Here is a 16586-nt window from a genome sequence, read left to right as displayed (position 1 = left end):
AAAGAAATTAATTCCATTTGTGTTAAGTGCTATAAAGGAAAAGTTTAGGGTGACTATAGGCACAAGTCATACAGAGACCTAAACTAGATAAGAGAGGTTTATAGATAATATCAAGAGGTTACCTAAACTGAAATTCAAGCTGAGACTTAAAGTATAACAAAAAAATAAGTATGCATTATCAAATCTGAAAGCAATGTAAACATTATTCTTCGCAAGAGTTCAAGTAAAGCAATTCAATGGAGAAAGGATAAGCATTTGGAAATAATGATTCCTAAGAGATGGAAGAATCAAGAGTTGCAAAATCAGGTAGAGATGCAATAGGTTAAACCCAAAATCAAATATCTGTAATCATAAACTATTATATAAGGGTTGGCAAACTACGGCCTGCTGGATAAAGTCAACCTACAGTCTCTTTTTGTAGGCCCTCAACCTAAGAATAATTTTTACATTTTTACAAGGTTGTAAAAATAAAGGAGAAGAGGAGGACAAGAAGGGGGAGGGGAGGTGTGGAAATAGGAGGAGGAGGAGAAGAGAATTAGCATTCTGTATATTAACTACAAAGTCTAAAACATTTACTCTCCAGTCCTTCAAAAAAGTTTGCTGCCCATGCTCCACATGTTGTATTCAATTAAAACATAATTAAGCCTAGCCTAACAAGTTCATTAAACATGATTCTATCTGAACACTAAACATAGTTACTGGATATACAACATATATATCTTCCCCAAAATTGTAGCTTTGTGTCTCAAAGGTATCAAAGGTATACCAAATTTACTATCAGTAAACCAGTAATATCACAGCATATTTGATCTTACTTAAATGTACTGTCAACACATGTTCAAATAATATAAACACCTTCACCAAGACAGTTTTCAAAATATATTAATTTGCTACAGATAAGAATGTGGCTTTACTAAAACATAAATGTATTTTTTTATATTTTAACTGAAAACACTAATATAAAACATCTATAGTGAGAGAGTCTCAGTAGATTCAACATTATCTTGAAAAGTAACTGCTCTATATTAATAAGAGAAATTATATACTTACCAAGATTTTTTTCAATTCTTCAAGTTCTACTTCTTTATTATTTTTAAGCTTAGTCATCTCTTCTAAAAGAAACAAAAGAATAAAAAAGTGTTAAAAATCAGATTAAAAGAACAGGAAAGAAGAGACAAGAAATAAGAATACCATCTTTTTAAAGGCAAAAAACCAAGAGATGGGTTAGTGAAACTAAAGCACCATAAAGCATAGAGGAAGTCCAAATGGAACTATGCAAAAATAATGTATAGATATTACTAGTAATGTTTCTATAAAGTAGAATTCCACAACCAAATGAACTCAAGTTCATCAACCAAAATAAGCAATGGATCTATAAAAAATATATTTGGAATGAGGTCACATAGCATGTCCCTTTACTCTTACTTCATCACTGTCTAAATATCTGACCTCTTAATCTTCACTCTAAACTAAAAAGAAGTAGTCATCCACTTTTCTCAAGCTAATTCTGACATTGTGCTCTGGACCTCAATATTCCTACCTCCTCTGAGATTTTAGCTGCTATGTTACCAATATACATGGACTCTCTTACAGGAAACTTTAAATTCCTCCACCCCATCTAAACATCTATTTGAATACAAAACAATATCTGATTGACCTGTCTGCTCTTTCATAGTACCATCAAATTTCTTACTTTGTTTTGCAGACAAATTCCTGTTTGTTATCTACACATTTCTTTCTTGGCTCCATGCAAAACTAATCCCTATCTCATTACGTTAATTACACTTATTACATTAAAAAAAACTATGATCTCAAAGATCATCAATAACCGATTTGTGGTATAATTCTCAGTCCTCTTTATTTTGGAGCTTTCTGGCATTTGATGTTATTAATTACTCTCTACTTTTCTCCCTTTGATTTCCTGTCCTCTCAAACTCCTGCTATTTTCTTTGCTGACACCCTTTTTTTCCCCTACCCTAAATAGTAACACGTTTTCTATCTTATATTAATTCAGTATTAGGCTAATTAATTTTTAAAATATTTCCAGCTCAAACCTCCTATTTTCTTTCTTAGATTGTTTAACTGCCTACAAAGTTCCCAAATGATGTCTAGCTGTCACCTAAAATTTTATTGTATCTGAAACATTGTCCTTCCTTACTGTTACGGGTTCTTAACAATTGGAGATAAAAGAGATTTGCTGGAACTACTCTGTACATTAAAAATAAACAAAAATTGTAATAATTGCCCATAGTTTTTAAGGAAAAAAATCAACAAAATATAAAATGCCACTATGGACTCTCAAAGAAAAACCTGTCACAAGCAAAGCTTATTTAACCACAACATTTCATTTTAGGTTTTTACCCAACTCTTTTTAGGGTTAATTTTTTCAAATTCAAGGATTGGTTAAAGATAGGACTAAGCATGTCTCCACATTCTCTCACCCCCAATCCCTTTATAAAAGACACAAAAAATATATGTATTTACGACATTAAAAAACCAGACTACATGAACAAACAAAAAGTTGAAGAATCCTGCAGGGAGAGGGGGGACCGACATTAATTCAATGAAGGCTATGTGAAACACCTAGACCATACCTCCCACCACACAAGCCCACCTCAAGTTTAATCAATGATTTAGGAATTGGAGCCAAAGGGATGCACCAGTGCCCCCAAACAACTCATAATCTCTAAGCAAGATAAACATCTCCTAAACCCAAAAGATTAGCTACCTAGCCCACCTTTCCTCTCCATCTCCCCCTTCCCCACCCCACATAATCAGAAAAATCAGATTATAACATATGTAGGTGAAAAAAGATTTTCAAATATTTAGATGAATAATCAAGAACCAACAATTAGTGAAGAAAAGCAAAACCATAAAAGAGAGGCACCAAATTCAATTAAAAGAACTAAAATAAAATCCAAGAAGGAATTAACAAAGCAAACAGAAGCAGATACTTTGCTAAGTACAGTATATTCCAACAGGGTACAATATCCATGAAATAAATCACCTAGACCTCTTAGAAATTTAAAATTTGATAACTAAAACTTTAAAAACAGCAAAATTAACATAACTAAAGACTGAATTAGCAAGGGGAAGCCAAAAAATGTTTCCCCAAGTTCCCTCCCTAAAAAGAACTAAAAGGTAGAAAGTATAAAAGAGAAATTTTAAAATATAAAGGATAGATCCAGAATTTCTAAAATCCACATATCAGAACTTAGAATAATGACACTAGAAAAGAAAAAATAAGAGGAGAAAAATTTTCAGAGCTCAAGATAGACAAGATGTCCTCAGATTCATGAGCTCACCAAACACTAGCATAAGTGTGATATGATTCCACTTTTTTAAAAGATATTCTCCCATGCCTCTACCACTCAAATAGCTTCCAAGCTAATTTCTCCACTTCTATTTTTTCCTATCAGCATTCCCCACCCACCATCAAATTTATTTGCCATACGGAAGTTGCAGCAATCCTTTAAAAACGTAAACCAGATCATGTCATCCCACTACTTAAAAATCTTTTAATGGTTTTCCTTCATGGTTAGAATAAAATCAAAATTCCTTTCCTTACTCCTACCTGATTTTGTCCTTATCATCTCATACTCGTTTCATTACCTTTTTCATATCACTTCTTACACTCAGTCACATAGGCTTTCATTCAGTCACTTGAATTAACCAAGCTCCTTCACAACTCAGACCATTTCTTTTTTTTATCTTTATTTTAATAATATTTTTTATTATGTTAGTCACCATACAGTACATCCCTAGTTTTTGATGTAATGTTCCATGATTCATTACTTGCGTATAACACCCAGTGCACTATGCAACACGTGCCCTCCTTAATACCCATCACCAGCCTATCCCATTCCCCCAACCTCCTCCCCTCTGAAGCCCTCAGTTTGTTTCCCAGAGTCCATAGTCTCTCATGCTTCATTCACCCTTCTGTTTACCCCCCCTCCTTCTTCCCTTTCTTCTCCTACCGATCTTCCTACTTCTTATGTTCCATAAATGAGTGAAACTATATGAAAATTGTCTTTCTCTACTCAGACCATTTCTATATGTGTTTCCTTCTGACTGAAAAGCTGTCTCCAACTCACATGCTTTACCTCACTAAATCTCACTTATTTATGAGGTCAGTTAAAGGTCATGCCTTATCACCAAATCTAAATTAGGCCCCATTATTTTCTTACATGGTTTCATTTTCATTGTCTTCATAGCACTTATTCTCATTTGTAATTAAATATGTTATTTTATATGTCTCCCTAAGTAAAGCACAAATCTCATATCAGCACAAAGACCATGTCTGTTATGTTTCTACTTAAATATCCAAAACTAAACAAGGAATAAACATCTGAGTCTAAATTCAATAGTTATTATGTTATCTAATCATCAAATAAGAAAGCAATAGAAAACATTAGAGGGAAAATCTGTTACATAACAGAGTAAAAGCAAACATGGGTACAAATACAGAAAAATGACCACAGGAGTAAAACCTGTTTAGAGCAACATTAGACTAAATTGAAGAGAGGACACATATGAGGAAGCAAAGCAAACTGTACCAAGTCAAAAACTGAGAATAAATTGACAAAGACTTTGTGTCTACAGTTGGTTTTAATTTGCTTTGTCTGCACTACCTTACTCTTTAAATGAACGATAAAACATCGGGTGATATTTAAAGAGTTCAAACTCAAGCAGTGAGATGACTCCAATTTACAACACAGAAGAGTCAGATTTGTATTTTTAAAAGGAACACTCTAGCACCAACGCAGAGAATCAACAAGAGACAAGACTGGAAACAAAAATACTGATTCTCAAGCTACTACAATTAGTATTGGTCAGAGGTGTGTGGTCCAGACCTAATGTCAAGATAGAAGACGTAGAGCAGTCTTTATCTGTGCAGAAAAAAAGTGGTCTTAGTATGAGTCAATGACTGAGACTGCTGAGGGAACGATGGAGGCTGATGGAGGAATATTCTAACCAAGATGTAAGCTTAAGAATATACCATCAAGGAAGAACGCAAAGCATAATCAGGAAACAAAGCAATAAGAATACAGGCTATTGCAGCAAGAAAAAAGGTTATGAAAATAAGGCAAAGCTTCTGTTTGTATTCTATTAAATACAACAAGGGATGAACAAAGATGAAGACAAATGAGGGCGATCTGAAGCATGGTTTGTGCCAAATACAATTTGTGTCCATTATGTTACTCACATGCATCCCTCTGGTAGACTAAGTGAATGTGCTGGAATCTTAAAAAAAAGGAAAGAAGAAATAAGGGCTAGAGTTGTTCTAGGTCTGTGGAGATGAAGAAAAGGGGAATGATTCGAAAGATAAAATTACATTAGTTAGATTTTATGAGCTAGATATTAAAAGTTAGAAACAGCAGCACTGGATAACCAATTAGAAGTGAAAGATAAGGGAGAAAAAAGAGAAAAGAGTATCATCCAAGATTTTGATTTTGAGAACTACACTTTTAACAGAATAAGGAAATAAGCTAATGCTGAGCACTTACTTATGTTATTGTTAACACTGAGCTCCTACACGTAACGCTTTCCACATTCCACCATTCTCTACCACTACCCAAAGCCTCTTTATACCTTAAAGTCTACATTTAAAATCTACCTCTTCTATAAAGTCTTTTCCAATTCTGCAGTCCACACTGATACCTTTGGCGTCCTCTTGTCATCAGCATTAACACATCTCCATCAGTAACAAATCTGTGAGCATTCACCCCAAATACATAAATATGTATAAAACACAAATACATATTTATATATCATATAAAATTTTTAAAAATAAATACATGTATTGTGATATTCATTATAAAAACATATGAAAAGCATAAAATAAATAGAAGTTCCTCAGAAAGTTAAAAATAAAACTACCCTATGATCCAGCAATTGCACTACTGGGTATTTACCCCAAAGATACAGATGTAGTGAAAATAAGGGGCACATGCACCCCCAATGTTCATAGCAGCAATGTCCACAATAGCAAACTGTGGAAGGAGCCGAGAAGCCCTTCAACAGACGAATGGATAAAGAAGATGTGGTCCATATATACAATAGAATATTACTCAGCCATCAGAAAGGATGAATACCCACCATTTGCATAGACATGGATGGAACTGGAGGGGATGATCCTAAGTGAAATAAGTCAAGCACAGAAAGGCAATTATCACATGGTTTCACTTCTATGTGGAACATAAGGAATAGCATGGAGGACATTAGGAGAAGGAAGGGAAATATGAAGTGGGGGGGAATAGAGGGGGACACAAACCATGAGAGACTATGGACTATGAGAAACAAACTGAGGGTTCCTGAAGGGAGGGAAGTGGGGGGATGGGTTAGCTTGGTGATGGGTATTAAGGAGGGCACATATTGCATGGAGCACTGGGTGTTAAATGCAAGCAGTGAATCATGGAACACTACATCAAAAACTAATGATGTATTGTATGGTGACTTACATAACAATAAAATTTTTTTTAAAAAACTTCAAGGTATATAGATGCTGTTAAAAAAGAGATATGCACATGCAGAAATATTTTTAAAAAAAGAAGTTCCAATATTTCCTTCCCTTAATACAATTCTTGCTCATCCCCTCATTTCGGAAACACCGTTCTAATTATTTTATGTGTTCAACATTTCTCCCACAATAATTAAAGATTTCTCAAGAGCGTGGTTTTTTACATCCTGTACATGTTCCCACAGCACCTAAGATAATGCTAAGAAACACACACAGAACTGCTTCACAGTTCTAGAAGAATTTTTTATCCAAACTTCTCTTAATATATTGCTCTGTTATGAGAAAAATCACCTTATGCATTTGATTTGTTAATCTGACAGTAAGAGCCACTTAATTTCAATATCAGAGTGAATTATTACAAATAAATATCCATTAAAGATATTTTAAGAACTAAAATTATTCCTTAATATACAACATTCAATTGAAGGAAGATTTAAAAATTAGATGAAAAATGCATTTACAACCATTCTAACATAAAATAATACCAAAGAAATTATGTATCATTGAATAGTACAATTTTGGACACTCAAAGCTTGGTCTAGTCAATAGTAGGAAATTAGGCATTACCAAAGGAAAGGCATAAGTTTCAAAAGTTCAACCAAACATCCTACACCAAGGCAAAAATTCTTGCAATTATTTTAATTATACAAGTATCCAAAGCTAATAATACAGCTTACAGATGTTGTGTAGATAGTCTAGAAAAACACCTGCCAATTCATGCATTATTTTAATTTATAAAAATAAATCTTTTGGAGGCACCTGTGTGGCTCAGATGGTTAAGCATCTAACTCCTGATTTCAGCTCAAGTTATGATCTCAGGGTCATGGGATCAAGCCCTGTGTCAGGCTCCATGCTCAGGGGTAGTCTGCTTGAGACTACCTCTCCCTCTACTCCCTCCCCACTCTTGCACATGCTCGCTCACTCCCTCTCTCTAAAAATAAAATAAATCTTTTAAAAATAATTCTTTTCTCCAAAATTAGAAAAAATGTTTTTCTATCTTTGTAATTCTCCACATCTGTACATATCTGTAAATATGAAACATAGGAGTTACTAGGATTAGCTAATTAGAAGGTCATAAATTCACAAAATAACTACAGAACTTCTCTCTCTTTTGGCCATGAAATCTGTTGAATATTAACAATACCATATGACTAAAATAGGATAGCATTTTCCTATAAATAGTTCATAATCCAAATCCAAAGTTCATAATGACAAATCAATAGAATTTCAAAATTCAGTGAAAATATAACAGACATTTTCCACCAAGAATCATTAAGGCCTCTAAATCCTAAAATAAGAAAAACAGACTACAGACATCTCTTAGGCTCCTTACACTTCTAGGTATCTATGAACTACATAATGGAACTGAAGTCTTTAAGGTTTAAATTTTCTGTCTTTGAAAAGTCAAATTAAAAATTACAAAATAATCACTGATAAATGACAGAGGAGAAACTATATTTTATTCTGAAATAGTTTATGTTTTTATAATTGGCTAATATTATCATGTACATATTATTCTCTAAATCTTACCCAGTTCACTTGATTTCTTCTGAAGCTCCACGGTAAGTATTTTCAATTGATCGTCACTTTTTTCCAATCTTGTAAAATATATTAGTTTACAATGTAAAACATTCTTTTAATCAGAATTCATCTAGTAACTAAAATTGGTGCAATTTAACAATATATCTTGCAAAGATTCACTCATTCAATTATGAAACATTTTTTTGAGTACCTATCATGCCATATGGCATTACACTTCAAAATAAGATATTATTATTAATACATAGTTGTATATTACATCTGCACAAAAACCTTAAAGTTTATGGTGACAATTTACCTCTTAGCTATTGATGATAATCAAATTAAAGCATCCTAGAACTTTGAAAGAGATTGAATATGTAACTATTATTACATTGAATCCTGCCTTAGGAACAATATAAATGTGAGAATTGTGCGATTCACTTACTTTCCCCAGCTTTCTGCTTCCTCATCTAAAAAACTGAGGTAATTGGAATAGATGATATTTAAGGTCACTTACAATTTCAAAATTTGAAATTGCTTAGATAGATCAACCAAGAATATATAAGATGAGCTGAGCTTTTTAGGAAAGCTAGCTTTTCTTCCTCTACCATTCATAAGCAGTAGAGAAAAAACACTGGTCATGACTTCACAGAAAAGCTTGTTCCTCTCTTTCATCCTACCAGACTTAATTAACCCTAATGCTAATGGGACAAAAATAATCACTTAGGCCTCATAACACAGCTTAATAAATACAAATATAAAAAAGTGAAAACAGAGTAAGTTTTTAATTCAAGTTTTAGACAAATTGTTATTTAGATGAAATGCAAATGAATTTTTATAGATACATTCATTAATTCATTAATTTAATAAGAGTACTTGAGTACCTACTCTGATCCAGGCTAGTTACTAATTTTATATATCAGAAAGGTTACAGACCCCAGTAAAACAAACCCACACCCTAGGAAGTTATTTCTATGAAGCTAATAAGAATCCATAGTTTAATTAAATATGTCCTATCACTGCATCAGCACTTATGAGCTTGTCTATATAGATTGACTCTATGACAGAGTATGCATGGGAACTATCCTAGAGAATACCCACTACCTTTTTCCAGGATCCCCGCTTACCTAATATAAATTTTTAAAATGTATTCCCACTTTTTACATTACAAAAGGGACTTGGAGGTCTCCTGGGTGGCTCAGTCGTTAAGCACCTGCCTTCAGTTCAGGTCATGATCTCAGAGTCCCAGGATCGAGCCCCACTTCGGGCTCCCTGCTCTGCAGGGAGTCTGCTTCTCCCTCTCCCTCTGTCCCTTTCCCCACTCAAGCTCACTCTCTCTCTCTCAAATAAATAAATAAAATCTTTTTAAAAAGAGGGAGACTTGGTTACAGATGTTAAGGAAGTCAGTTGACAATGAAGAGAAAATACATTGAATATTGCAAATAAGTTGTTTTTATTCAGCTAAATAAAAAATATTTTTACCTTTGCTGTTCTGTTGTCAATAATTCTTTCAAGTTGCAGATAGAAGTTTTAAGTTCAGTAACCACAAATGAATGAGCAGCTTTAGCTTTATTAAATTCTTCCATTTGAGCTTCTTTTTCTGCAGTGAGCTGATATATTTTTTTTGTTGCTACCTGTAAATCTTCCTCTAAAGCCTTCTGAGTACTCTAAATGAAATAAAGTACAAAACAAATGCTATAATCCAAGGCCCTTAAGAAAAAAAAAAAAAAACCTGAACTTATCTGCTTCTGGAATTTGCTGCCTCTCCCTCCCTCCTGATTCTATCATCCCCCCACACACCCACACCTTGATCAATCTGGAATGCCCATTTAATACTCCTATTTCAATTCACCATTCTCCCAAAGTCAGCCTATAGTCCCAACCTCCCAATGGAGTCTTCCTTGCCCGTAGTGTTCTTTCAATTTTTAGAACTACTGTATCAATTTTTGCCTGAATCACTGTTGGCACTTATAGCACGATCTTGTATTTTTAGTTATTCTTTTGAGTGTTTTTATTCAATGTTTTTAATTAAACTATAAGCATTTTGTAGACCGAGATTTTATCCTCTCTATTTGAAGTTCTGGGCCCTTGTACATAGTACTAGCTTTCAATAAATATCTGTTGATTCATAGTGTGATGCTTATCACACACTAATCAGTTTTTATATCATACCACACTTCTTTGCAAAGACATTTTAATATCTTCTAGTTCTGATGTCAAATGATCCTGCTTCTCATTTGATTCTTTTAAGTTTTCATTCTGTAATTCTAAAAAAGAGAGTTGTGGATTGGTAGTATGTAATAAAAAATACATACCAAGAAAGCAAATTATTTGTTACAATTACTTTTTTTCCTCCATGAGATCCTCTAAAGTGAAGTATAATTATGCAAATATAGATGCACTGATACAGGCCATCATCTACTTTTATTGACTTTTCAAGATTATTATCTCCCAAGCACTCAATGGTGAATATATGAAGATTTTTGGTATTACATTTTTAATAATAGCTAAACATTGAAAACAACCTAAATATTCAACAGGAGATAAATTACAATGGTACATACACACAATGGCATATCATGTAGCCACTATAAATGATGATAGACTTTATTAATTTGGACTATATAGTCACAAAACTCACATAATAAAAAGGGCAAGTTGAAATGGTATTTATATAAATAGTACATGTGAAAGGAAACAATACACACAAAAATATTACAAGTAATTTATCTTCTAATGGTGAAACTATTCTGTATTTCATTTTCATCATTGCCCATTTTGAGTTTCAATTTTCTAAAATATTACACTTGGGGCACCTGGGTGGTGTAGCCGGTTAGGCATCCAACTCTTGATTTTGGCTTAGGTCATGATCTCAGGCTTGTGAGATCAAGCCCGGTGTTGGACTCCAAGCTCAGCAGAGCCTGTTTGAGATTCTCTCTCCTTCTCCCTTTGCCCCTCCTGCTCATTTTCTCTCTCTCCCTCTCTCTTTCTCAAATAAATAAATCTCTAAGTAAATAATTAAAATAAAATACTATATTCATGTGCTGAAATATTATTTAAAAAAGCTTTTGACTCTATAGGTAATGTTTACTAAGTGTTAGGTACTAGTCTGTGTGCTTTATGTGTATGTGTGCATTCACTTTTAAGCCTCATAAAAACAGTAGGACAAAAAAAGAAGTTCATGCTCTCTGCCCTGGATTCAAATTATTCTATGTCCTCTTACTAGTTACCTAAGCTTGGGCATGATACTTAACCAGTCTGTCTCCACTTTTTTCAACTGGAAAAAGAGAATAATGATAGTTATTCATATCTTGAAGGAGTGCTGTTAGGATTAAACAAAATAATGCAACTTAAAATGTTTAACAAAAATGTGTAGCATATAGTCAATAAATGTTAAAGATTATTATGGCAATGATAATGGTGGTGTATACTAGAAATTGGACCTTAAAATTCATGGTATTTACAATGCAACTGGGCAAGCAGACAAATAATCAATGATAAGTGCTGATGGGCACTCACTCGGAAATTCTGGAAATATATAGAGAGGGGGCACCCAAGCCAAAAGGATCAACAGAAGTCAGAGATAAGGGGAGACAGACATAGATAGGGAAAACTCAAGGGAGGCTTCCAGAAACTGTCAGCTCAGTTCAAACATTTGAAAGCCAGGAGGAATTAACAAGAGTAAGTGGGAGTTGTTGGGGAAAAAAGTGTATCATAGACAGGTGAAAGAGCACGTACAAAAACAAAAATGGAAGAGACAAGATGACACATTCTGGGGTCTAAAGGAAATTGATTTCAATAGCATGAAACTTAAAGTATGAGGGAGGAATCAAAGCAGATATGATTGGAAAGATAATAAGGGCAAAATCATAACAGGACTTATATGACTTGCTCAAAGGTTTATAAGGTTTATAAGTCATAAAGACCATGCAAAATGATGAAGGATGTTAGGCAACAAAATTATGTTTCAGGTTTATATTTTTAAAAGTTCCATTCTGAAAATCTGTGTAGAAATGAAAGGGTTAGTGGTCCACCTCTGCTGTCAAATGCTCTACCACTAGAACTATACCCCCAGTGGTCCACCTCTGAAAACAAAATGGGAAAAGCATATCTGGAGAGAAGAAAATGATAACCAAAAACTGTGGTGTCCACTATGATACTATTTCTCATAGTCTGGTAATAAATGTCTCCTCTGAGAAATCATAATCACAAACTAGACCTTAGGCATGTGTGAGAACTGAATGTATGCTGCTTGAATGTTCTAAAAAGCTCCAAGCCAAAACTTAATTTGAAGTGCCTCTAAGTTCACCCAGGATCCCAGAGCTGCTAATGCAAATTTTCTCTGGAAAAATGTACTTCCAATCAAAGTGTTAAAGAAGTTCCACAGATGAAGTTACAAGACCTCACAATCACAAGAGGAAACAAAGCACCATGAGCAAAGTCAGCAGAATAAATGAAAGGTGGACTTGGATCTGCAAAGATTTCAGATGCTAGAATTACTGGTTGTGGATTTTAAAAAAGTATTATATCATTCTTTAAAAACAAAAGAAGGAAGATATCCATAAACTAAATAAAACTTCTAGGAATGACATAATGAGGCTGTGGTAAGGCATTAAAACACTCCCATCAAAGTGGTGTCAGATAAAATCAAATAGGGAGTTGTGTCCTTCATCTCCAACCAGTAGTGAGTGCCCCAACCCCAGCAGCAGCAGTAGAAATTATATGGGGAGTCTGGATGTCTACCTCCATCCAGTAATAATAATAAGGTACTCCTCTCACTCCCCACTGAGGTAGTATCACAGGAGGCCTAGTCAAGAGCAACAAATTCCACCAAACCCACAATAATGAGGGCATCACTACATGGTGTCATTGGGACCACAGAGGGAGACAGAACTCCCAACTCAAACAGTACTGACAAGAACACCATTGTCATTCAGGTATCAACCAAGGCCAACTAGGAAACCTGGCTTTGACCTCCAGCTAGCAGAAACAAGGCAGCAACCCCACTTCCTCAAACAAAGATGTGTAAAAGGAAGCCAGCTAAAACAAAAGAAATAAGATCTAGAGTCTCATTACATCTTACAAAACCATCAGGATTTCAATAACAATATCTCATCATAAGAACCAGGACAATCTCAAACCGAATGAAAAGACCTAATCATAGGACTAGAGAACACTTCCCCTCTCCCAACACATTACTAAAGGCCTATTTAGAGCCTTTCCTTTTACCCACTACATCATGTCCAGCTAGACATGAAAGAAAAAAATTACAAAGAAAAAATTTAAAGAATTACAAAGAAAAAAATTACAAAGAAAAAAATACAAAAGAAAAAATTACAAAGAAAAATGAAACAGCAAAAACACAGTTTGAAGAGACAGAGCAAGAATCAAAACTATGCATGGCAGGTATGCTGGAAATACTACAAATGGAATTTAAAATAACTATGATTAATATCCTTAGGGCTCTAATGGATAAAGGATGGCTGTGCAATAGGAGGACTCTAGTCTGGGCTCATCTCATGCTATAAACACAACTAGATAACTATCACATCATCCTAATATTCCAGAAATTGACCTGAAGAGTGACAGAACAAACTCCACAACTGAAAGGAGAGAAGAGGCCACACTGAAAAAGGTAGGAAGTTTAGAGACATGGTTTAGTGGAGAAAAGGATTACAGGAGCTGGGGAGGGGAAGGAGGCTGAAGAAGCAGAAGAATGAATTAGTGACATAGGAAAAAAAAAATGGAAAATGAAGCTGAACAAAAGACAAAAAGAAGAATTACACAGCACAAGAATAAGAGCACCTCAGTGGCTCACTTTGTTAAGCATCCAACTCTTGGTTTACTTTCATCCTCTAAAGCAGCAGGGGAAGCCTTCAAGAAACAAAAGCCACATAGAGCAACCCAAAGCACCTTACCCTGAGCCTGACCCCTGGCAAGGGTGATGCAACTCCGCCCAGGCAGAGACACCTGAGAATCAGGGCAACAGGCCCCTCCCCCAGAAGACCAGCAGGAACGCCACACTAATACCAAGTTTACAGATCACACAGAACTGAAAAACTCCAGTACAAGGGGAAAATAGTATATAGAATTTGAGGGTTTTTTCTCATGATTCTTTAGTCTTTTAGTTTAAAATTTTTTTTCCTTTCAACTAGTTTATTTTATCAACTCTTTTTAAGTCTTTTTTTAATTTTCATTTTTACATTTATATTTTATAAATATATTCATTTTTGGCTTCTTTCACTGTATTCACTGTACTCAATTTTATTTGTGTGTGTGTGTGTGCGTGTGTGTGTGTGTCTATACACACACACGTTTTTCTCTATTTACAATTTTGGGACTAGTGTCTTCTAACAAACAGACCAAAATGCACCCAGGACCAGGTATATCATCCTGTTCTGTCCACCTGTTAGATTATATTCTTTTTTCCCTTTTTTTTTTTTTTTCTTTTTTGGTTTCTGATCTCTTCTGATTTGTCTGTTGTATATTTCACTGGGGTTGTGGTGGATAGTTTTTATTTTGCTCTCTTGTTCATCAATTCTTCTTTGGACAAAATGACTACAAAGAGAAATTCACAACAACAACAAAAAAGAACCAGAGATAGTACCCTCTGCTATAAGATTTAATCAACATGGATATAAGAAAGATGTTGGACCTAAAATTCAGAATAACAATTATGAAGATACTACCTGGGGTTGAAAAAAGCATAAAAGACACTAGAGAATCCCTTAGTGCAGAAACAAAAATCTAATCATGCCAAAATTAAAAATACTTTAACTGAGATGCAGTCTAAAATGGGTGCTCTAACAGTTAGGCAGAAGAGAGACTCAGTGACATAGAAGATAAAATGATGGAAAGTAAGGAAGCTGAGGAAAAGACAGAAAAACAATGACAGGATCATGAGGGAAGACTTCTAGAAATCAGTGACAGCATAAAGCAAAACAATATTAGAATAATTGGGATCCCAGAGGAAGAGGAAAGAGAAAATGGGACAGAAGATATATGTGAGCAAATCATAGCTGAGAACTTCCCTAATCCAGGGAAGGAAACAGGCATTCAAGTCCAGGAGGCGCAGAGAATCCCCATTGAAATCAATAAAAATAGATCAATACCCCAACATATAATAGTGAAGCTTGCAAATTTGAGAGCTTAAGAGAAAATCCTGAAACCAGCTAGAGACAAGAGGTCCTTAACCTACAAGGGTAGAAACATTAGACTGGCAGAAGACCTATTCACAGAGACCTGGCAGGCCAGAAAGAACTGGCATGATATATTCAGGATACTACTGAGAAAAACACGCAGCCAAGAATACTTTATCCAACAAGGCTGTCAGTCAGAATGGAAGGAGAGATAAAAGGGCTTCCAGGACAAACAGAAACTAAAAGAATTTGTGATCACTAAACCAGCCCTACGAGAAATATTAAAGGGGATTCTCTAAGAGAAGAGAGAGCTCAAAAGTAACATAGACCAGAAAGGAAAAGAAACTATGAGAGACCCTGGACTCTGGGAAACAAACTGAGGGTTACGGAAGGGAGGGGAAAGGGGAGGATGGGGTAGCTAGGTGATGGGTATTAAGGAGGCACATGTTTTGATGAGCACTGGGTGTCATACACAACTAATGAATCATTGAACACTACACGAAAAACTAATGATGTACTATATGTTGGCTAACTGAACATAAATAAATACATAAATATATAAATAAATAAAATAAAAAATTAAAAAGGGCCAAATAAACCTTCAAAGCCAAACAAACAAACAAACAAAAGGAACGGAGACAATATACAGAAACAGTGACTTTACACGTAATACAGTAGCACTAAATTCATATCTTTCAATAGTTACTCTGAATGTAAACGGGCTAAATGCCCCAATCAAAAGACACAGGGTATCAGATTGGATAAAGAAGCAAGACTGATTGATATGCTGTCTGCAAGAGATGCATTTTAGACCCAAAGACACCTCCAGATTTAAAATGAGTGGAAAACCATTTCTCAAGCTAATGGACATCAAAAGAAAGCTTGGGCAGCTATTCTTATATCAGACAAATTAGACTGTAAACCAAAGACTGTAATAAAAGATGAGGAAGGACAATATATCATAATTAAATGGTCTATCCAACAAGAAAATCTAAAAATTGCATTTATTTATGTTCCTAACATGGGAGCAGCCAATTATATAAACCAATTAATAACAAAATTAAAACAACACATTGATAATAATACAATAATAGTAGGGGACTTTAACACAGCATTCACAGCAATGGATAGATCATTTAAGCAGAAGATCAACAGGGAAACAAGAGCTTTGAATGACACACTGGACCAAATGGACTTCACAGAGATATTCAGAGCATTCCATCCTAAAGCAACAGAGTACACATTCTTTTAGAGTTCACATGGAACATTCTCCAGAATATACACACATAGACAATGGAATATTACTCAGCCATCAAAAAGGATGAACCATTACCATTTACATCAACATTGATGGAACTGGAGGGTATTATTCTGAGTGAAATAAGTCAATCAGAGAAAGACAATTA

The 16586-nt window shown here is 34.6% G+C and overlaps 1 protein-coding gene across 1 annotated transcript in view; it reads right to left on the bottom strand.

Moving 5' to 3' along the window:
• Positions 1–16586, bottom strand: part of SYCP1 (synaptonemal complex protein 1) — a 120748-nt gene that overhangs the window by 69605 nt on the left and 34557 nt on the right. Inside the window, exons 13-16 of the mRNA XM_087865756.1 lie at positions 10214–10308; positions 9524–9708; positions 8051–8118; positions 1051–1112 (exon numbers count right to left, since the gene is read on the bottom strand). Coding sequence (XP_087721882.1) covers positions 1051–1112; positions 8051–8118; positions 9524–9708; positions 10214–10308 — 410 coding nt within the window. The remainder of the gene's footprint in view (positions 1–1050; positions 1113–8050; positions 8119–9523; positions 9709–10213; positions 10309–16586) is intronic.

Source organism: Ursus americanus, chromosome 12 (assembly GCF_024610735.1).
Source record: "Ursus americanus isolate L20-20 chromosome 12, mUrsAme1.1.p, whole genome shotgun sequence".
Lineage (NCBI taxonomy): Eukaryota > Metazoa > Chordata > Mammalia > Carnivora > Ursidae > Ursus > Ursus americanus.
The sequence above is the reverse complement of the archived record's forward strand: the minus strand, read 5'-3'. Positions and strand labels throughout refer to the sequence as shown.